The following is a 24,040-nucleotide window of genomic DNA, read 5'->3' on the forward strand; positions in this document are numbered from 1 at the left end:
AGGTAAACCAGCAGCTGATTGGGTAGATCTAGGCATGGAAGAAGAAGTGACCTTGTCACGCAACACAAGTGACAGTATTGCCGCTGGAAGTAGCTCTCAAATACACGAGGAATGCACACAGGATGAGCTGGATGGAGCTCATCACAGACACACTCATGGTAATAGTGTGGGACAATCAGAACACCATTCAAATTTGAGCTCAGCTAAAGGTATAAACATATTAAATTAAAGTAAATTTAACTAAAGTCAGTAGTTCTGTCTTCTCTAAAAGCTGAAATTACTGGATTCTGCCATGACATCTTTTGCTGCCCTCCCTCTGCGAGTGCTTAGCTCTTAAGCTCTATACAGATTAAAATTAAGATAATCAAGTGTAAAAGTCAAGGAAAGTCCTAGTTGGGAAAGTTATAATGCACTTACACTCATTTAAATTCACCTTCCCTTCGATTTAATTACATGGCCCTTGATCCTATTTATGTCTTTCATGACTGAGCAATTTATTTTACACAAAATAGTTGAGGAATCAAGAACCCTATTGTCATCCCATTATGCTGTAATGCAAGGTTTTTCTAGTGTATAAATTATGCTCAGTTTCTCTATTTTGTGAAGTAGGTACATTTTCAGAGAGTTACAATGAAGTATTATTAGACAGTGCAATGGTTTTTACATTACTTCACTGACGTTGGCTCTCAAATTACATTTCAAATTAAATTTCTCTTCTTGACGTCTTGATCGTTATTGCTGTTTTAAGCTGAGGAGCCTCCCAGAGTTCAAAGGGTCAAAGCAAAGCTTGAAATGTGGAAAACACAAATTGTTGATCTGGTGAGTTTATGAATATCATTTTCAGTTCTAGTACATTTTTTCTCTTCCCTTGCATTCACCTTAATTCCCTTCTACCCTTTGGACTCCTTCCCCATCTTTTCCCTGTCTTTCCTCCCTTTAAATGTCAATTGTCATACCTACCTCACCCCCAAACCCCCCCCCCCACCCCTCACACCCCTCCCCCCACTCCCGGAATAGTCATGCCACAACCTGCACTTTACACCTTCTGTATAGTAAAACAACCAAGGTGAGGATGCAGACATTAGAGGGGAGGGGTAGGGCAAGATGGGGAGAGGGATGAAGACCAGGGTGGGATGTGTAAGGAGAAGCAGGACTCCCGGGAAAAGGAACTGGAGAGTTGAGGTGAGTCAAAACAAAGAGGTTGGATAGGCACAAGTGAAAGGAATGGGTAGGGTGGGATGGAAAAGTGGGGGGAGGGAGTGAAGGGTACTATAGCTGAAACGACCCAAACCCTTATAAAAATGCTAACCTTAGGCCTAAACACTCTTGTAAAGACTTGGCTTGTTTCAGCTATAGTACCCTTCACCCCTACACCCCACCCCTTACCCCTCAACCATTACCTCCTACCCCTCACCCCCTACCCCCTACCCCCACCCCGGGAATAGTCATGCTGGTAGGTTGCAAGTTAAGGTTGCAGGTCAGTGTTTTGTCATAACTGAAAACAACCCAAACAATCACCAAAATGCTCACCTTTAAGTCTTAAACATTAATAATTGTTTTTTTAGGCCTAATAATTTAGCATTAGTTAAGGTTTGGCTTGTTTCAACAATGAGCTGCAACCTGCAGTTTACATGGCTCTTTCTCTTTATCCATTTTGAGATTGTCGACAGATTATGGGACTTTGTCAATGATGAACCTGAAACTTCTGATGAAGAAGATGATGAAGGAGAACCTTTGACTGTGAAAAAGTAGGTCTTCTCATACAGGTAATTAGAAAATACCAAAAAAATGGTCAGAACTCAGGCCCAGTTCAAACGTCGAACTGTTCCTGTACTCAAATGTAACAAACCTTATTCATTAAATAACGTACACGAAAAGATTGACGTTTGAATCAATTAACCAAGAATTAAGCTTGAGTGGTCTACAAGGGAAAATCGACTGTGGAGGGACTTCTTATGTGCAGAATAAAATGCATGCATTTGTGTAATTCATTAATTTTCTTTGCTGTCTTTGTTGATTAATTTATTTTCTTTGTTGTCCCTCAGATTAAAGGAAAATATCACCCGATTCAGTGAGTGGATTGTTGTCTTTTGTAGTGCTTCAGGGTGACTTTGTTACTATAATTGTATTTTCACAACTACGCACTGATTTTTAGCCCATTGCATGTAATTAGATTCAGTTAAAGTAAAAGCACATTCTGACGTGCTGACAGGTGTTTCCTCACACTGCAAATGAGTGACTGTTTTCTCCCCTTAAACGCTTTTTTCCCTTTTAAGAAACAATTCAACAAACAAATAATTTAAACCGAATTAGCAAATCAGAAAATGCTACACTGCATAACAGACACAGCAAGAAAGTTTCTTTTTGATGTCAACACTTGTGACTTACTTGTTTTTGCAACAGGTGATGGAATTAAGCCCATAACCAGCTTTGTCAAGTCTGTTCATGGCGTTTTTTCCTGGTCCAATCCAACAGCATCTTTTTTGATATTTTTGGTGGGTATCGTTTATTGTTAGTGTTACTTAATTATTATTAAATTTTCTATGGTAAGTTTCTTTACAAGCATCTAGTAGAGAACCAAAAACCCAAGTCACTTTCAGCACGTTTTTTTGTGTGATTAAAGTACCTTGAAGTTTTTCAAAGTCTTGCTATATAGAAAAGAACTGTACGTTGTTTAAACAATGTTCCATGTTATTTCCATTTATGCCAATCATAGTTCATAAAGGATCTTCTTTGTCAAGAACAGCGTTGAGAGTTCAAGAGCAGATAAGCATTCCTCCACGTGAAAGTTCTGTGTACCGAAAATGATTGTTGTAAACTGTGGTCTAAACTTAACTAAAATTATTTTAATTGTAATCGGTTCAATGTATACTTGATGTATTTTCAGGTTTACATGTATTCTGTCTGGCATGGATTTCTTCTTTCCATGATCCTCTTCATGGTCATCTGGAAACTGTTCACGAATTATCTTCATGCCAAGTAAGATAGTACATGATGTCTCATGCACAATGCAATTTCTCTTGGCATACAGCTGTAGTTAACTTGTCGGGATAGCCATCAAAGCTCCCGCGGGCACCTTATAGCCCAGTGGCGTCTGCATAATGAGCGCTCAAATTTGAATCTTTCATTCCTTATTTTTACTCTGAAACCGCCTATACCCAATTTCTGTTAGGATACTACAAGCCCGTATTGTACGACATTAGCGAGGTGGAATAACCGCGTGGAATAACGATACCGCACAGTTAAATTTAAAGTGACGTATGCGTCGATGCATTTGTCGTATATCTTCAAGTCCCTAATGTTTTTTTACGAGATGATATTGCACAATGTTCGTGTGACACCTGATGCAGTTATAGACGTTGAAGAAAACTGAGTTTCGTCCCAAAATAAATAACGAAATAGCTTTTGTAAAGTTTGCAGTTTCTAACCAACGCCCATCTCCGGCTCCCCGCTTTGTAAAGTAAAATACGTTCATAGATACCTCATTTTAAACAAAAAGTCTGATTTATTTTCTCCTTCTATCAATAGAGGCATTGCTAAAAAACTGGGATTTGTAGAGGTGGACAAAAACGAGGTACCGTTAATCAAAATCATCAAAGAAATATGATTGAAATGAAATATTAATATTATAAGCTACTTTATATTTTAGTTTTGTTTGGATGAGCCAACCCAGTGTTGATGATATCAGGCCGGCTTCTCTTGAGTGCGGAGAGCAGTTTCATGATCTTTTTTTTTGTTGATTGCTTCTTTTAGCAATTGGCTAAACGTATCGAGCAAGGATGCCAAACTTTTCTGGAACAAAAAAGCGTGAAACGTAGTGGCAATTGTGCTGGTTTTTGCTTCAAATTCGGACTGGTTAATTGTGCTGTTTCCTCGCATTGTGATTGTTCATTGTAATAACTTTGGTTTTGGGTCTATGACAGCCAACTAAAGATTATACGATTGCGTGATATTGCATTGCATTGCATTGCATTATATTGCAATACCACGCATTGCAGTGCAGTGCAATACTGAGCATCTCGTTTCCTCCACAGACGAATTCTTCAGATGATCACAGCTGGTCTGACAAATTTCAATTGGTTTTGCAAGTCGCAAGGAAAGTTCAGGTAAAAGAATTTTCCCCGGGGAAAAAGAGATAGAAATGTACAGCATTTAATAGCTGGTGATGGCCGAGTCCCACGAATTGAATTTCCTGTGGCTCAGTGGTATCCGAGCATCCGAACTAGTAATCGGAAGTCGTAGATTGTCGACTCCTGCAAAGAAGCACTCGAATTTTTTCCGAGTATTCCCGAGTCATCATCGACGGGAACTCATTAAGGACACTTAAGCAACGACGACGGCGACGACAACGAGAGCGTTATCTCGAAATATATATAGCGATATTTCTCGTTACGTCACCCATTGTTATTAATGTACCAACCACAAGCTAATTGGCTGTTGAAACAGTGACTTCTTTTGTTCCGTGGTTGGCAAATTTCAATATCAAAAGAAATGTACGTCTAAGTGACTATTTCAACCTTTTTAATATAACAAGGGTGTGGTAGTTGCTCAAAAATGACACTGGTCGGAACGGCGCTTAATTGAGGGAAGATGACAATTTATTTTCATTAGTGCTGACGTTCTTCATAAAAACTCAAATTTTGCTATTTCACGTTGTTGTTTTGCAGACAACGACAAAGAAATGGACAAAAGTGAAAAACGCACGTCCAGGGCGTGCAAAGCAATTGTCTTTGTCCACTAAATATGCAAATTTGTGACGTTCTCGTTGGCGTCTCCCATATTTTGCCTAGGAGTTAACTCTTTCCCGAGTAGATTTATATATAGAACGCCTTCCTTGGGAGATTCAGCACGCGCACTATTTTAAAAGTCAATCAAAACGAAGCTATCTCAGCGTCAAGGGACATAATGATACTTTCGCTGATATGCATTAGATTCGGGTTGACTCAAGGAATAAGTGGAGATAGAGACCCCCTGATGAGCTCTTGTCATCGATAAATACTGAATCTCCTTATTCTCTTTGTAATTTGTAAGACTGATTCTTGAAGTTAATTTTTTTTTCTGCAGAATACCTTAGGGAAAATGGCAGACTCGTTAGAAAAACTGAAAAAGTAAGTACTATATCGTCTATGTTGGTTTACTTAACACAACAAGCACAATTATGGGCGAAATGCGCAGACAGCTGTGCAAAGGATAGGAAGCGGCTGTCATCCAGCAAGAGGGGTTAATATACCTTCAGAATTAATAGAGAGCTTTAGCGTCGCTTTTACGGCAAAACGGCTAACGACGCTAGGCTGAAATTTAGTTTAGTCAAAAATCAAAGAAACTTGCTCGATTTTCAGATATGTCCAGAAATGCGGATTTCAATAAGCGCCTCGAAGTGTCCCCTTTGTTCTTCTCTTTAACTTCAACATCACTCGCGCCTCGGAATACAGACAATTCAATATCGTCACAAAGTGTACCCCAAATGCTTCTCCTCTCTTTTTACCTTAAGCTGAAATAACGCTAACCTAAATTATTGTTGGAAATCGGTAGCAAATGCTTCGTGTTGGATATCAAAATTGGGCTTGCATCTATATAATTATACTTGCATTTCTCGACAAAAGTGTCCATTTGTGCGAATTTCTTGCCTGTTATCAACAGGAATCGAGTAACTTCAGTTCTCAAAAGAAGGAGACAAGTTAGAATAAGGGATTTTTTATGCTTTGTTAAACAAGCAGTATCATACAGTTTGTCGTTTGTAGTTTTATATGAACCAGATGGTAAATCTCTCTAATGCCACTCGTCAATTATTTCGAAATTTGTCATAGGATAAATTATGTGCTATAGATTTGACATCCGAAATGCTCCATTTGTCGACAAAAAACATGAAAACATGGCTTCGTTTATGTATTTGACGGAAAGTTATCCCAGTTGTTTGTCTGTGGACTCGTGGTGGGGAGATAGGAGTTTCGTTATCCGACCTGTTTTTTATTGGAGGCGCGATGGTGCAGTGGTTATGGCGCTGGATTCTCGTCCTAAGGGTCGCTGGTTCGAGGCTAATCTCTGTCACGGTGAAACACTGAACGATACAAATTTGCTAACGTTTTAGCTTGTGCACAGTCACGCCTTCCTTCAGAAAATTTCTAAGTGGAGGAGGTGCCGTAAGACCCCGGCAAACTGCTTCAACATCCATTCGATTTTGTTGAATGTTCAGCGATGTTGAAACCACCTCTTTTAACATTGTTGGGTATGCGCATGCGCACGAATTGGTCTCTCAATTAGATTAGAGAATTAGAACTTTAATAGCTTGTTTTTAATCACGTGATGAGACGGCCATTTTTTTTGTACAAAACGGTAGCAAATTATGGCGATGACGTCACCTATTGATATTAATGTGCCAATCAGAGCCTTATTGGATGCCGAAACAAAGGGTTCTTTTGTTCGGTGGTTGGTAAATTTGAGTATCGAAAGAAATTTGACGTCAATGTTTGTAAACAGATATCTTTCCTATAATTTTCCCCATTTTGTATTTGTATGTTTTAGTTTGCTGATGTGGCAGCATCCAGCGGCTTCAAGAAAACTGTTTACTTCTCTCTTCATGGCTTTGACAGCGTCTTTATTGCTCAAAGGAAAGACATTGTTTCTTGTCACAGGTATCCTGTTTTGTTGAATTTTTACGCTTGCATATTGCGTTTTTAGCGTTCTGCTAAGGGACTTTACGGAGTTTAAGATCTACGATGCGACGATAACGAAAACGTCATTTAAAACTGCAAGTTCAGGTTTATATATTTTTTTTCGTCATTATGTCGGTTTGTCTAACCTCTAAAAACTAGCGCAACTTTCCAGGAACTAAATTAGGAGGTGCGGTGTTGAAGCTACGACAGGAAAATTCAAATTAGTTGCCTTTTGTTCACGTTCTTCGTAAAGGTGATGTTACACGAGCCGATTTCTAACGCCGATTTTTAACGCAACATTGTTGCGTTAAAAGTTGCGTCGAGTAACAGGGTGCACAGGGAGATTTTTAACGCAACATTTTGTTGCGGCAACATGTTGCAGGTTTTTGAAAGCGATTCAAAAACCTGCAACATTGGTGCCCGAATTTTGTTGGTGTTGGTGCGTGTAACACCCCCGCCGCTGACTTTTAACGCAACATCGTCCCAGAATGCATTTTCCGCCATATTTGTCAAGCAGGAGCCTGGGTTCAAGTGTTGCGAGCAATGTTGCATTAAAAATCGTCTCGTGTAACATACCGTTGCCGCAACAAAGTTACGTTAAAAGCTGTCTCGTGAACCATGGATTAAAAATCGGCTCGTGTAACATCACCTTAAAACCTGAAAATTGGTCATTAAATTTTACGTTCCAGATTTGCCGAAAACGTGAAAGAAATGTACAAAAATGAAAAAAATGCACGTGTAGAGCGTGCAAGCTATTGTTTTTACTCATTAAATATGCAAACTTTGTGACGTTTTCTTTGCCGTCAAGTCGTAGGTCGTAAACTCCCTTTTTTAAAGATCTGCGAAGCGACGTCGGCAAAAACGTAACCTCAAAATATACACTAACGTAGGTCTTTTACGTAGGTCTTTTACGTTGATCTTTTACGATATATGCCGATATATATTGTGGGCGAAGTATCCCAGAAACAAATTGCTACGAGTGGTTTTAGAGTAATTGTAAACATGTACCCTCACGTTGTCATCGAAACCTCAAAGTTGGTAATTTAACGTCGCAATCTCGACCCTAGAGCTCTTCTCATTTGCGCATGACTGAGGAAGAGAAGAGCTCTGGGGAATCTGGGAAACCCTGAAACAAGGTGCCTTCTCATTGGTTTTCGTGAAGAACATTGAAAAGTGTCTCTGATTGGCGCATTCATGTTAGCATAAGGAGTGAGCAGGCGCCGTAAGGTTCAAATGGCCAGTTTTCGGCTTTAAGAACCCTACGGGGTATGTTCTCCCACATAGAGTTTCCCAGAGCCTCGGGTCATGCGCAGGCTCTGGTGACGTGCAAAAGTCTAAAATCCGTGCCGCACGTGCATCACGATTAATTATGTTTCCTCTGTTTTGTGGGTTTTTCGTCGACATCGCCGACGTAGATTGGTTTGTTGCCAAGGGGATGAATTTGTGGCGGAAACCAAAATTACAGAATTTCGGTATCCAAGCGACCAGAATTTAGGTCTAAGATTGGTTATAGCAAATTCTTATCTAACGCGCGCTCATTGAATTAAAGTATAATATTTCTCAAGTCTACACTGCAGGCATAGAAGAACGATTATTGCCGGGATAAAAACAGGACATACCTTTATTAAAGTAGAAGCGAAAAGTAGAGACCTATTTTGCATTGTTCTTTTCTCTTCGTGATTTATCATTCTCTGATTTTGACAGGGTTGTTTTTGGGAATTAAGCTGTTCATTGTGAACCCAATTCAACATCGATTTCCAAAGGTAATTGATATTTTTTCCCCTCTACATTTGAATGATGAAAAGAAGTTGATTTCACAAGACCCACCCACGAATCATCACGGTTTCCTTAAGACCCGTGCAAACGGAACTAACATTGTTGGGTGGTACTTGATGCGTCTGTTTCCACATCCTGTTGCATGTTGTTGCGTCTTGCTTCGAGTTGTTGCATCAAGTTTGAAACTGCTGTGGTCAAACCTTTGAGCCACTCCCAACATTTTTTTTGTTCCGTGATCGCCGAAGCGTAGCGAAACAATGTTAGGTCCGTTTGCACAGCTCTCCCAACATTGTTGGGGCCACGCACGCGCATTGCGCATGGTCACCATGGAGATAGCAACGCATTAACATGTTCAAAACAAGATGGCGGCCGAATTTTGTAAGTTTACAAAGTCTTATGGGTCGTATCGTTTCCGTAATACACTGCATGTCCTTACCTTTTTGGGAGTTGCTGCGTCCTTTGGCAAGGGGCTTTAGAAATAACTCCTTCAGCGAAAGTGTATTGCAAAAAGCCACGAAGCAGTAAAGCAACATAATTGTATTGAAAGTGGGATTATAGAGATTTTGCACGGCAGACATATTGCATGGCAGGAACAGTGAAAATGTTTTGCGTTACGCGGCCTTCACACGGCAAACTTAATTTTGCAAACTCGTGTTGGCAAACTCAAGCTGGTGTGTGTGAAAGACACAACAACAGTTGTCAAACATGTTGACAAACTATTGGCGAGAATAGAGACAAGTTCTATTTGTCGCCAACAGTTTGCCAACGTCTTTGCCGACTGTTTTTATGCCGTTCACACACACCAACTTGAGTTTGCAAACTCAAGTTTGCCGTGTGAAGGCCGCTTTAGAAAGAACATTTGTTCCCATAGGAAAGAGAATCTATTGTTCCTGTCATGCAACATGGCTGCCGTGCAAAACCCCTATTGGAAATTATGCTTAGTAGTTAGTAGCAAGTAGCGTTTGTTACATATCAGGCGTACGTACGTAGAATGAACGGTGACGAAAGCTGCGAGAACGTTGTCTAAAAATGTAATTTCCCGTGATTGTAGTTACATGTGTTTTGCGATCACTCCAATGCATCACTATTCCAGGAGGAAAATTGGTATGAACGGAGTGGATGTTTGGAGAGAAAATTGATTTCACGTCTTTGTCAGGACGGCAACGGCAATGAAATGTACCAAAATGTAATACGCTCGTGCAGGGCGTGAATAGCCATTGTTTTTGCTCATTACGTTCTCGTAGCAGTCGTCGTCGTCCTGGCTTAAGCTACTTAAGGGCGGTGCCTACTATTATTATTGCGCACACGTTCTGCGCATCTCAAGATACTCGGATTTCCAATCGTTAATGCTTACTAATACAGGGATATCTTTGCGCAGGTTAAAATTATGCAGAGAAAGTAGATCTTAGTAAGTAGTATTGGTATCCAAAAAGAAAATTGGGAGCAGCCATGCATTTGTCAGAGATAATTAAGCTTCAATTTGAGAAAGAATGCCATACATGGCTCTGTATTTTAAAGCTTTTTACAAATATTGTTCGTGAATTATATTTGAAAAATGCGTGGTTACCCCCAATTTTTTATTTTTTTTTCGATTTCAATAACACTTGTTAAGATCTACATTTCCTGCATAATCATAAACCGAGGAAAAAATACCTTTGAATTAGTAGGCACTGTCCGTAATTGCCAGTCAGGACGAAACATCAACAAACACAGCAAGTCTCATTTTTACACCTCTCGAGTTTTCGTTTGTGAAATAGGTCAAAAGAAGGTATGATACAACAGAAAAGCTATGGAGAGAGCTGCCAACGGATGCAGATTTAGCTGCAAGGAAGAGTGAGACACAAACCAGCCAAGAGGTAACCGGGCCGTCGCTCTAGAGTCAAATTCCTATAAGGAAACCGTTGTGACGTCATTGTTTACAATTTTTTCATTTGGGCCCGATTCACACGTTACCGGACGAATTTTCTACCGGTTGAAATTTGTGCATTTAGGGCTTTTCACACGGAACCACGCTAAACGTAGGAAGATTTAGACGCCTTGCCGTCCAAAAATTTTAACGCCCAAATCGGAGACGAATTTTAGCCGGTACGGTCGAAAATTTAAGCGGCGCGCTGTGAACACCTTGACCGTCTAAATTTTTGCACGGCAAATTTCGTGAAGTAGCCCTCTGCACATGAATAGATGGTGAAACCACTGACAAAGGTTAAACTTTAATCCGGTTCCTCAGTTCCGTGTGAACGGAGAGAAAATATTGCACGGTTCCGTGCAAACAAAATGGCTGGTCAAATTTTTCAACCGGTAGAAAATTCGTCCAGTACCGTGTGAATCGGGCCTTAGTGACACAATGTTTCGATGTTAATTTAAATCGAAAAAACGCTTGCTTTTACATTTTAGGTAAAGACCCTTGCCTTTCACTGAGCTGGACTTTAGATACAAATAACTGATTTTTAGTAACTTTTGCCACCTCGGAAAAAAAGTCCGAGTCTATTTGGATAGAAAAAGAAAAATGTTCAACTGTCCATAGTTAACATTTGAGAAAGAAACGATTGTCCAAAGTTGAATGTCTTCAGTGAGTCGAACTCACGAAATTTCTTGTTTGGATGTGTAAGGTCTGGTGCTCATAACCGTGTGTTTATTTGTATCCTAGGTGATTCCTAGGGCCTCATCAACGGGCTCTTTATCGTCGCCTGGCAACGGCAATTCATCCGAACAATCAAGAAACCCCAGCACGAACCCCATCCTTGATAAATTCAAGCTACCAGCAACTGAAACTTTTTTACCAGGTGAAAATCGCCCTTTGGGATTCAACCATCTCTTACGGCATAATAAATAGCACCACAGAAAAGTACTGCCCAGTAGCTTCATTTAAATGGTCAATAATTAGGATTTCACCCAGTCTCAAAAGTTAGCACCACCTTGTGCAACAAAATAAACAGCACCGTAGGAAGGTACTGCTCAGTAGCTTTCATTTGAATGGTCACACTTGAGGATTTCACCCACAGACTCAAAAGATACAACCACATTGTACAGCTTTATAAACAAAACCACATGGAAGTACTGCTCAGTAGCTTTCATGTGAATGGTCACACTTCAGGATTTCACCCACAGACTCAAAAGTTAGCACAACCTTTTACAACAAAATAAAGAGCACCACAGTAAAGTACTGCTCCGTAGCTTTCATTTGAATGGTTACACTTAAAGACTCATGCAAGGCCGAAGAGAAGCAAGCAGTCTTTAATTAATTACAAGCATGATAAAAAGTTTCCTGTTGTGAAAGGAATCGAATATTATTAGTTTCTCAATGGGATCTTGGCCAAATTTGCAAGCAAAAAAATGAAAGAAAGCAACTCACAGTTTCCAAAGTTGTACGGAAAATGTTAATTCTAATATCAAGAAGCAGGCATTTCTTCAAGGAGATCCGTCATTTCCCGCGTTTCCTGTGTACCCCTTGTGATAAAAAGAAAACATTCTTGAATGTTTCTTTATGTTCACACTGCAACCATGCTAACGGTAATCAGGCATATTTTGCTGCTGCTGGTTTGGAGAATTTGAATTCAACTTTTTAAGCTAGATTCAAAATTCTGCAGCAACAAGTTATGTCTGAGAGTATATTTGTTTTCTGTTAGAATGGGAGTATGGCAAAAGGTGTATATTGCTGGACAAAGAGAAAACCTTCACCAACGTGAAACACGGAAAACTGTTTCTTACTCAAAGGTAACAAGAGGCTTTAGGTAGCCTTTATTAGGACATACGGACTTTCTCAGTTAGGTTATAAAGCAATCCCACTCAACTTTATTCGTAAGCAGACTGAGATAGTTTTCGTTCAGTGTCTTTATCTCCTACATTTAAACCCCTTATGAAGGAAGAGATCTGTATTTAAATGAAACAAAATGTCACAAGCCTTGGCAGGGTGCAGGCTGGCATAGTGGTGAGAGCACTCGCCTCCCAACAATGTGACACCGGGTTCGATTCTCATACTCGGCGTCATATGTGGGTTGAGTTTGTTGGTTCTCTACTCTGCACCGAGAGGTTTTCTCCGGGTAGTCCGGTTTCCCCTCTCCTCAAAAACCAACATTTGTCCCCAATTAGTGCTCCAGGGCTAGAGGACTACACACTTAAATTTTCTACTTACACAAATCCCATAATGCGCCTCATCTACCCTCGTCAAATTTTGCATAATCATTGTTTGCAATTTCTCCTGGGACACGAAGATGTCCCAAGAGAAATCGAAAAAAAATGCCTATGCAAGGTTTTTTTTTTTTTTTTTTTTTTGGGGGGGGGGGGGGGGGGTGGTGAAACAGGAGTAATATGGGATTTGTGCAAGTAGAGAATAAAGTTCCTTTTTGGCAAGCTCGAAAGGATGGTCTCGCCATTTTAGACGTCTGCGTTAAAAAAAAAAACAATTTTGTTTTTTATTAGTTTCGGTGTCGAAACTATTTTTACCAGACACTAGCTAGCTAAAACGTTTTAATTTGGAGAATTTTGCTTGGAATTTAATAGACGGCCGCTGTTAAGGATAATCTTTACACTAGCCTTTGAGTCGGTTTTGAACGCTGGCGCAGACGCAAGAAATGGAAGATTTTCCATTTTCTTGTGTTTGCATTTCACACGTGTGAACCGGGGAAACGCAAACGCAAGATTTAAAAAAAAAAAAACACGCAGGTTCACTCTCGTCGGCAATCTTGGAAAGAGGACTTGAACTGCGCCTGCGTGTCTTACTTCCCTTGCGTTTGCGTTAAACGTGTGAACTTCGTTTGCGTTTGCATTTGCGTGAACACGCTTAATCCCCGTTTGCGTGGGAGCCGGGCTACGTTCGTACGGAATATTAAAGCTTTTGCTTTTGTCAGTCGCTTGTTAAGGCAACATGTTTTAAATATGTCAAAAAAGGAGATTCTTTGTGCCTAGTAAAATGAAAACTCGTGCCTTATCTGTAAACAAGTGGTTGGCAAAACGTCATGTCACAATCAAGAATGCGAATGAAATCTGGGAGTTTGTTAAGACAAATCCCTCGGTGATCGATTATCATAAGCATCTAAATATACTCTCCAAGAATTCTCGGCAGAACGGCGGCCTGGTTTGACTGAAACTTCCAGTTTATTTTGAAACCTTGAATTAGTGATGCTTTCCATAGCCTTGCTGGAATAGAATGCTTTTAAATTTGTTTTCACAGTTATTTGTGTTTCGAGAAAGGCAAGACTTCCTTTGGTAAACATATTGTGATTCAGTTGGAATCAATTACAAGCCTCACTAAGGTAAACTTACTCGACTTTTAGAAATAAATGAACAGTGTGCGATTCTAGTCAACCACAGGCGTTCGTTCTATTGTTAACTGGATCACCATTTTTGTGACTCTGCCCTGGTGCTCGTCCGCACAGGCCTCCTAGAATGATCGGAAGTCTCCCTCCCTTCATTCCTATCTCATCACTTTTTGGGGGCAGTCGCTGGGTGACAACCCTTTATTCGTTTTATCTCGTTTAAAACTAAAAAAAACCTTGACAGTTCACCTATAATTTTCTGTGACTTGAAAGTAGGTTCGTTCAATTCCAATCCGTTAGCAAAGTTGTTGTTTGAAGAATCCTGCAACAGAAAGATACATGGTTGTGATTTAGTCTGCAACTCAAGAATCTGCCGTCTTTTTTTTTTACCAAAGGCCAAACCTATCCCGATTATGCCTGGTACGGGAATGGCATTAGAAGTTCACGTCCACGGAATCGACAAGGTAAATTTTTGCCTTTATAAGAGAGATTTAGCATTTGGCCACGGCAAACGCCATGCTTAAGTTTGAGTTTTGTCAAAAATCAAAGAAACGTGTTTGATTTTAGCTGATTCCTTGCCTGTTAGCTAGGCTATTGTTGAGATTATTTTATTGAACAAAGTTTCTGCCAAACATTTCCTGTAATTCTAAAGAAACAACACTACAGAGAATGTATGGAGACAAAACAAGCAACATATAGGAATTACAAGGAATAGATACCAAGTCTAGTTCATCTCAGCTGTAAACATGAATTTTTTTTTAGGTTTATGAAGGCGAAAGTCTATAAAGTAGAGTCATGTGCAATTTATTTTGCTTTGAATTTCCCGCCATGTTGCACACGACGTTGCCATGATTACCCATGATTCACTCCAAAGCGTGAACTGGTCCTTTTAAACGTTGTTATAACAAGTAGCAGGATGTCGTTTGCCGTTTCGCGTAAACGAGATGTTAAATCTTTTTATCGAAGACGACTAGTGCAGCTTATTTACCGCGTAATAATCAAATCCAGAAACTGTGAGGGAAAACGTGATTTTGGCAGAAATAACCCCTCGTTGACTTGGTGTTAGCATCGTCGTCCACCAATGTTCAAAAATGCAGCGAATAAGATGCACGCCAAATTTTGACGAACGTCGCCAAGTGTCTCTTTAATAATCAGTAACGAAAGAAAATCCTGAAAATTTTCATAAGCACATTAATTGACCACTCCCCATATCGGCTTTTGCAGGCCAATCCACAAAGCGACAGAACAACAATAACTGTTTAAGAGTCTCAACTGGCCGGAGACAAACCAGGTGGCTATTTGCAATTGCGGCTGAGAAGTTAGACCAGCGATTGCCAGGAACAAATTCGGTAAAAGGTCACTTTGCCGGACAGCCGAGGGCGCCGGACTTTCATGCGCATGCGCTGGGTCCAGTTCCCGCTCTTGATCACTGTGACCACCTTGAGATATCTTCCATTGGTATATATACTAAAACAGTGAATAGAGTGGAAGGCGCTCAGATAGGGTATTCTCAAACTCCAAATATCCTTTGCTACTCACCTCCGAGTAACTCGCGCGGGATTTGTGCCCGAAAATATTGCAATTTTTCCCGAATAAATGAGTTCAAATCATCTTTTTGTGCTATGTTATCTCACTGTTTTAGTATATACCAAAAAAATTATTTACCGAAGTGGAGGTGCCCCCCCCCCCCCCCCCCCCGGCGCTTAATTCATTCCGGACCTAATATCCAAAAATTCGCCTTAAACTTACACTACTTTTTTTGTTCTTCTTTTGGTAGCCGTATATTTTTGGTGGAATTATTGGCAGGGATGAAGTCTTCGAGAGTATCAGAGCCACAGGAAGGGCGGCGAATTACGCATGGGCTCTGACGTGACAACTTATATATTGACTGACTGACTGACTGTTGAGTCACTGAATGGCTCACTCATTCAATGACTGGCCGCCAGTGACTACTGACTGACTCGCTCACTCACTCACTCACTTACTCGCTGTTTTTATCCCTGTCTGACTATAGAATCACTGGTTCACTGACAGGAAGACTTACTGACTGGCCGCCAGTGACTACTGACTCACTCACTCACTCACTCACACACTCTGTCACTCACCGTTTTTATCCCTGTCTGACTATAGAGTCACTGGCTGGCGAACTGAGTGACTTTCGACAGACTGACTGACTGACTTTTGGGCGACTGACTGACTGACTTTCGACAGACAGACAGACTGACTTTCGACAGACTGACTGACTTTTGGCCGACTGACTGACTGACTTTTGGGCGACTGACTGACTGACTTTCGACAGACAGACTGACTGACTTTCGACAGACTGACTGACTTTTGGCCGACTGACTGACTGACTTTTGGCCGACTGACTGACTGACTTTCGACAGACTGACTAACTGACTTTCGACCGACTGACTGACTGACTTTTGGGCGACTGACTGACTGACTTTCGACAGACAGACTGACTGACTTTCGACAGACTGACTGACTTTTGGCCGACTGACTGACTGACTTTTGGCCGACTGACTGACTGACTTTCGACAGACTGACTGACTGACTTTCGACCGACTGACTGACTGACTTTTGGCCGACTGACTGACTGACTTGCTGCCTGATTTCTTCGCTTGATTGATCAACTAATTGCATGTTTAATCGATCAGTGGATGGGTTCAGTGATCGATTGCTTGACCTTACTGGCCCGTGCGCCTACAACAACTTTTATTCTCACGAGTCATTGTTATATACCAAGTTTTACCTTAAATAGTTTTTTTTAGAATTCAAAATATATCTCGGTATGATACCTCCTTAATGTGACAGAAGAAGGACAAACATTTGCGTCGCGTAGTCAAGTAACACTTTTAAGAGAATTTGTATCTATTGTATTCGTTAACACACGCGGAAAATAATATTTTTTTAATATTTATCCTGAACTTACAAGTCCAGGATTTTTAGATATTAAGTGGCATCTTAAAGAAAAAATGAATATACTATTCGTTTATACTGAATAAATTGAAAGAACAAGGGGCAAACAAAGGGTTCATTTGAGTGGGTGTTCATCCGTACTCATTTGCCCCAAAGTTTGGTGAGTACATCCATGAGATCTCTACCGGCCTGACAAGTGAAAGAGGCTCGATTGAAGATACGTGAATGCTTATGGGGTGGATGAAAGAAAATGTAGGTTTATGAATGCAGATGATGCGTATCGTAGCCAGGTGGATGACAATGCGTGACATCATGGTAACCATTGGTCCCAGATGTTTTCCTTGAGCCGCAAGAGAACCGCGAAGCGGCGAGAAAGAGAAAAGTCTCGGATTACTTTGGACTTGAATCTCACCTTCATGCAGACACCAGCTGTCAAACGCGTCAAATTGATAATTTCAAAAGGGACCAATGGCAACTTAGCAATCACGCGTCCCCTAGATAATACCAATCAAACGAACCAATCATATTGCGTGTTTGTAAAAATATCAACCAATCCGAGCCTGCCTGCGCCTGAGGGTCAGATCTTGACGCTGGTGTTTGCATGAAGTGAGACTCAAGTCCAAGGTAACCAGAGGTTTTTCTCTTTCTCGTCGAACTCGTCTTCGCCGCTTCGCGACTCTCTCGCGCCTCATGAAGAACCACATCATAGTCCAATCCAGAAGTGCTTAGACTGTCTCATTTTCGTATACTTGTAACCCGAAGCTTACTTTTCCTATCTTGCCGTTTCAAAGCAAAATTCTTGCTTTAAGTGAGCCGTAAAACTTAGCAAACCAGCGGTCATTTGACCAAGAGACGCATGGGTCTGCGATGACGTCAGAAGCTGTTCAGGCTGAATGAGTGGAAAGCAGAGCAACTTTCGGTTTTGACGTCAGCTCAGGGAAATACCCATACCTTTCACAAGCACCAACAGCCAATTTTTGTAACGCAACTTGCCAAAATTTCTCTTCAGTGGAATTTGAAAAAAGTCATGTCTGAATATCCGCCCAATCAATATAGCTTGTTCGTTTAAATCTCAATCAAAAGATTAATAGGGAATTTCCTATTTGAACGACAACACCAAAGTCGACCCTCGGGCATCCTCGGTTTTCGTGATCCGATGAGGTTCCGACGTGACCTCCTTGTGGCGGGTGGTACAGCGTGCGCTCCGTCTAACTATCGACAAATTCGTAGTCACAAGATTCAAGCGTTAAGATCTAATGGAAGTAAACGCGACAATATTTCCGGGAAAAGAATATCCAACCCGGAAAAAAGTCAAGGTAAGTTGTTAAAGTTATTCAGCTGAATCTTGTAGGATAAATTCTTAGGCAATGCATTCTTTTCCCAGAAATTTTGTTCGACAGCTTTCGTATCATTTGCAGGAGGGCGAGAGTAGCACACTTAAAACCTGTTATAAATGATTTTATATTTGGCCGTTCACCGATAAAATGACAGGTGGTGTAAAAAAGAAACATTTACATACCATGATATTAATCGTGTTCTTACTAGTCAATTAAAATAGGATAAAAACGATTAAATCAAGTTTCTTGCTCAAACTCTGAACATCGTACTCGGGTGGACTTCACAGTTGCTGTTTGGCTGAAATATCTCCATAGTCGTTTCATAAAAAAATGAACAGTTCTTCTCTACTTACTGTTGTGTCCAACAGTGTTCTTTTATTTCAGTGTTGCGAGATGCCAAGAGATTTCAATCTGAAAGAATCGTTTACCGCAGAATAAAGCAAGCTACACATTCTAAAGCGACGGACCTGGAATTGGAACACAATCTTTCGCACTCTGCACTTAGCGTAGATTGTAGGTTTCACGAAGTGATTGCTCGGCTCTATGTTGGTGTTCACAACAGCATTCATCGTAAACGGAGTTAGTGCTTTTCTTTGAAGCATCGGTGTAATAAGTAATGGATACTCGTACCATTATAACTCGCTTCTTGTCCCTGGCAGTCCTATAGGGGCATCTGTTGTTCAGCAGATCATGGGACAACTGCGTCACCGTGACATGTTTCACTTCCTTTGACATATTAGAACAATTCAGCTTAAAAAGGGATAGGATAATTTTGTCTGAGCAGTAAACTTCTCGCAGTAAGAGTTTAACTCAACCTTGAAAGAGTTGAAATCGAAAGCAAACATCCACTATTTTCGATTCCGGTCACATGCATGATCATGCATCAGGGGCACCCAACGTCAATTTTCGGAAAATATCTGTTCGGAAGACGATTTGAGATCTAGAATTTTCGAAACATTTGTTGTAAAATTTCTTGCTTGCCTGCCTCTCCTAGGATTTTCGAACATCTGAAAAATGGTATAATTGCCCATTTTAAACGGATTTGTACCCTAAAAAGGTCGCCTAGAATTTTAGGGAGCCTGTTTTCTGGCTGAAATTTTCGAAAAGGTACGTTTTGATCCCTATAATTTTCGGATCACTAGACTTTCAGCTAGGAAATCCGAACAGATGAAAAATTTTTAGGGGATAAAAATATGCCTATATCTACTGTTTAAATACTAAAATGCGTTTACCAATGCTGTTTCGAAGTGGTTTTTAACTATATTCTCGTTGGGTGCCCCTGATGCATGATGAGCGTTTAAATATTGACACAAAACAAACATATCCGTCGACACGTATATTCCTCCCCAAATGAGTCCGTGACGGATATAGAGACTGATAGACAGGCTAACATTTCGTGAAACAACTGGGAAAATACACAGTTTCCGCCAATGAATGGTTGCTCTTTATTAAAAAAACCCAAAACCTTACAAAAGAAATCATTAAACCAAAGTTTATAAAACCGCTAACAACCCAATTTTAACTAGAATAAGGACGGTGCCTACTATTGTTATTGCGCGTACGTTCTGCGCATCTCGAGGTACTCGGATTTCCTATCGGGGATGCTTACTAATACAGGGGTATTTTTGTGCGGTTTAAAATTATGCAGAGAAAGTAGATCTTAGTAAGTTTTATTGGTATCCAAAAAGAAAATTTGGGGCAACCATGCATTTTTCAGAGATAATTAAGCTTTAATCTGAGAAAGAACGCCATATATGGCTTTGTATTTTAAAGCTTTTTACAAATATTGTTCAGTAATTATCTTTGAAAAATGCGTGGTTACGTCCCCCAATTTTCTTTTTCGATTTCAATAACACTTGTTAAGATCTACATTTCTCGCATAATCATAAACCGGGGCAAAAATACCTTTGAATTAGTAGGCACCGTCCTTAAGTCCCGGGCAAACGTCTTCATTATTTACCTCAACATCTGTTCGATTTTGTTGCACAGCGATGTCAAAACCGTTTCAAATCCCCCTTTTAACCGTGTTAAAACATGTTGAAACGAAGTTGAATGGATGTTGAATGAGTTTCAAAGCGTTTAAACTTTGCTTCAACAACCACTCAACATTTGTTTTGTTATCGCGAATGTTGAGTTTGCTCTCCTCTTTCGACATAGTTGGGCATGCACGTGCGCACTGTCCGTATCCATAGAAACAAACGCGGGCTCAGCCTGGGACTGAATACCAGGGCTCTTGTGAAGCTTTGTTGAATCAAATGTTGATGATGGGTTGAAATGCTGTTTGCGCACAACAGCAGTCAAAATCATTCAAGCTGTTTGCCCAGGCCTTTAATTCCAACACACAATTTAAATAAACGATCAAATAACAAATCATCGTGTGCTTATTTTTAAATTACATTAATGTAACAGTCACGGCAATGAAATCGGCCCACTCATTTTTTAAGGGGAACAGGAAGCAGGCAATTACTACGTACCGAAAACAATTCTCGTGTAAAAAAAAGAAGAGGAAAAAAACTACGGTACTCGAGTAAGCAAAGACAAAAAAAAAATTACAAGCCCAATTAAGGTAATCCTTGATCGTGAGAAAAAAATATTGCAGTAGGTTACACAGATAAAAAGACTTCTTCTAAAAGTTTTCAAAACTTTTAGAACTACTGATCATTTTTAGAATAAGGAATTGTTTAAACCCGTTCTCCTCCTCCCGCTCGGAAATTCAATGGTCTATCCTTTACTAAGGACTCAAATGAAATCTAAATTAAAACAAATTCTTAAACTTAGTCAAGTTGCACATAAGTTGAAAGCCAGCCAAGGCGCCAGCACCTTGTTGACTACACCAGAATAAATGCAAGAATTTATTTTAATTTGAAGTGACTACATAAAAGAAACGTTTGCCAACGCTTAAGCAAATGTACTTTTTGACAAACAAAAATACAGTTCGCCTGCACGAGCTACCCCTCTGCACGTGGCACGTGCAATGACTTTGCGCGTGCCCTAATTAAACGTAACATTTTGCCACATTTTTCTGCTTCTTTTTCTTCCAAACGATAAGCAAAAAATTGACAAGAAAGTTTGTGGATAACATGAAAAATATACAGGTAACTATTTTTTCGATTTTCAAAACTAAAACCCCGTTCACATAAGTTCAATCGCTTCGTAGTTGGCGCAATTTGCTTAAGCTTCTCACATGTATACCCTAATTCTTCGTGGATATAGGTTAATATTTTCTTTCCAAAAACGACCGTATACTCAAAATGGAGATCTGCTCGAGACAAACTCTTAGTCCGTCTGTTCAGTCATCTGGTATTAGAAAGGTCACAAGATAGATTAGTTAGACTTGGAAGACGCATTTTTAAAGACCTTTTGACTTGACTCTAAATATCCTCAATTCGTTTATACATAAATCAGGAATAGTCCATTTTACAGTTCTGTGCTTAGTTACCTGGCCTGTGAATGAAAGTGAGGCTGGAGTTGACCTTGTTTTGATAAAAACCTCACTGCCTTTCTTATGTAAATTTCAACTAATTAGCATGACAACAACATCATTAACATAAGAAAAGGAGGGAAGTCTGTATCATAACAAGGTCAACACCAGCGTCACTTTCATTTAAAGGCCAGGTAACTAAGCACACAATTGTAAAGAGGCCTATTCGCTCGTCTATAGTTTATAGGGTTTGGCATTGGTTGCTAAGTAAACATTAGGTAAGATTCTCCGATATACCTCACTTTTTCTGGTTCCTTAGTTAGAAATAAAATGAAAACAACGAAAAGATTTGGAAAAATGAGAGATTCGAACCCCTACCTTTAGCTTTATTATAAAAGAACTAAACGAGAAATCTTTTTCGTGTGTGTTATTCGCCAACTAGTTTTAGCAAACGAGTTCTAAAGAGGAATTACAAATACCCACTGAGATATAAATATATAAAAACGTTAAATTGATACAAGACTAGTTCTCCCCAGTTACTCTAGAATTCTAATTTAGAATGAAGTTTCTCGAAGTTCCGAAGGCAATGATGGATAGGTGTTCAGAGCCTAAGATAACTATTTTAATTTATATCTGATAACTTAGGCCCGTTTTCAACGTCGCATTTCACATGTGTCGAATCTAATGCAAATGAGCGAAAACAATTTACTTTTCTCATTTGCCCTAGATTCGGCAAATGTGAAATGCGAGGTTTAAAACGAGTCCAAAGTACCCTTTGTATCAACAACTAATTATGTAAATAAGCTTCCCTAAATATGCCTTTGATTGTTAAAATTTAGTAAAAAATATATTTAACATGAAGACACTCTAACTGCAAAAGGGTTTTGCATTTCATGAGCACTTTCTAAGAAATCGGACCCGACAAATGTGAAAACGAATGCTTTGATAACAGCAGAAGCTCATGACCCTTGAAGCGTTTAACTCTGGTGTTTTTTGAGTTTAAAAATTCCCTTATTTGGATGTAACGTAGCTCGTGCATCGATCTTACTTTTGTCCATATTTGGGCATAAAATTGGTGTCATAAAATCCCCGGCTTTGTTCCAAGGAAAAGAGTTGCAAGTTACACGCTTCACGGTCATGTGCAGGTGATAACAGTTAACCAGCGAAATTCTTGTTGATGTTTCAATTCCCTTTCTGCTTTTTTCAACTGTTTGGTCCAGAAAAATGCGAGTGTAATCGATAAGGTGCTTTTTCAGGGCAAAAGCCACTGATCTTTAATTTCTTCGACTTCTTTTAGAAATAGATATTAGCATGTTCAATAAGTTCTATTTAGTTTGAGATTTTACTTGGTTTTTTTCCTGCTAGCAGCTAGAGGTCTCTTTTCGTTTTTCGCTCGCTGGGCTGACAAGTACGGGAAACAGACCTCTGCCAATGCCGTCCACAAATTTGGACAGCACTTTTCAAACCGCATGCTCCATGATATGTTTGCTGACTGTGACGAGCCCGCTGTGTCAGCCGCATTCCTTTACAGTAATACCACTGTTGTTAGATGAGCCCACACAATATGAAGTATCACGTGAGGATTCGGTTGCTATGTAACCGCCGCGCATGCTCAACACAGTCGAGTTTCGACCCATGACATAGGTCTCTTTTCCCGTAATCGTCAGCCCAGCGAACGCAAAAAGAAAAGAGCTGACCTCTGCTAGCAGGGAACGTGGTTTTAAACAACTCGCAATGTTTTCTGGATATTAATTTTCTTTTTGCTTACAATACATTTAAAAATGTACTCGTTTTGCTCCTTCGCTTTAAATGGCCATTGTAAATATTCCTCGAAAGAGAAAAAAATTCATTTGATCACTAAACATAGAAGATTAAACGATAAAGTTTTTGGTTCTCTCGTTTTTGACCAGCAAAAACGAGAAATCAAAAGATTTTGGACGAAAAGGTAAAAGTGCATTTCAATACGATTGGTTTTGCTTTGAGTTTTCCACAAGCAGTCCGTTTTCGACCAGCAAAAACGAATGAACAAGTGGCTTTCAAATAAGACCTTGTGTAAATTTAACAAATAAAGAAATTTTTCCAAGGGCGTGGTGTTTATCCTTGAATTGCTTTCAGTAATTTGTTAAAGTTATTTCAGTCATTACTAGGATAAGTGATTTTTCTTTAAAGAAAGATGCAAATGTTTTTTCGAGGATGGCTGGTGGCCATTTTAGATATAGAGTCTCGACCCTAGTATCCTCTCGACAAAGGATGTAAAGAGAAACAACCTTGGTTCGAGGCTGTGTTATAGTAGCTTGCAATGAGGCAAAATATGACGTTATTATTGAACGATTAAGGCATGCGCATCCCTATAGTCATCAAGGCAATCACGTTTAAAGCAATTCTACGGAAACAATACTAGTCTTGCTGTTACATTTACTGTTACATTTACTGTTACATTTGGAGTGTGATATTCTCAAGGACGTCATCTCTTCCAATGATCCCACCAAAAATGTAAGACTAAAAAACAACGTTAAATTGAATTTGTGAGTTAAAATGCATTTCTTATTGGTTTGGGGGGGGGCAGCGGATAGATCTGCTACTGAATAGACCCCTCTCCAAATGGCGGCAACGGATTTGAATGAGTTAAAATTGAACTGAATTAAAAAACTGATACCAGAAGTAAAAAGAGCACCT

At 39.8% G+C, this 24,040-nt stretch overlaps 2 protein-coding genes across 2 annotated transcripts in view; one reads left to right on the forward strand and one right to left on the reverse strand.

The window, feature by feature from the left end:
* On the forward strand, positions 1-16,836 carry LOC138011724 (GRAM domain-containing protein 4-like). The gene is made up of 17 exons (XM_068858858.1): positions 1-209; positions 749-819; positions 1,660-1,748; positions 2,046-2,071; positions 2,404-2,495; positions 2,888-2,979; positions 3,529-3,574; positions 4,035-4,106; positions 5,065-5,108; positions 6,523-6,632; positions 8,358-8,416; positions 10,187-10,285; positions 11,077-11,212; positions 12,056-12,143; positions 13,600-13,681; positions 14,080-14,148; positions 15,462-16,836. Exons 1-17 carry the CDS (start codon positions 35-37, stop codon positions 15,555-15,557), a joined length of 1,446 nt encoding a protein of 481 aa, XP_068714959.1. The 5' UTR covers positions 1-34; the 3' UTR covers positions 15,558-16,836.
* Positions 16,837-19,364: 2,528 nt separating this feature from the next.
* The window catches only part of LOC138011734 (GRAM domain-containing protein 4-like), a 22,639-nt gene continuing 17,963 nt past the window's right edge, over positions 19,365-24,040 (reverse strand). Inside the window, exon 19 of the mRNA XM_068858880.1 lies at positions 19,365-23,863. Coding sequence (XP_068714981.1) covers positions 23,798-23,863 — 66 coding nt within the window. The 3' untranslated portion in view covers positions 19,365-23,797. The remainder of the gene's footprint in view (positions 23,864-24,040) is intronic.

Source organism: Montipora foliosa, chromosome 7, assembly GCF_036669935.1.
Source record: "Montipora foliosa isolate CH-2021 chromosome 7, ASM3666993v2, whole genome shotgun sequence".
Lineage (NCBI taxonomy): Eukaryota > Metazoa > Cnidaria > Anthozoa > Scleractinia > Acroporidae > Montipora > Montipora foliosa.

Coding starts and splice junctions, on each gene's coding strand:
- LOC138011724 (XM_068858858.1), top strand. CDS start 35: ATGGAAGAAGAAGTGACCTTGTCACGCAACACAAGTGACAGTATTGCC. Junction 2,072..2,403: donor GGAAAATATCACCCGATTCA/GTGAGTGGATTG, acceptor TTTTTGCAACAG/GTGATGGAATTAAGCCCATA. Junction 11,213..12,055: donor AACTGAAACTTTTTTACCAG/GTGAAAATCGCC, acceptor GTTTTCTGTTAG/AATGGGAGTATGGCAAAAGG.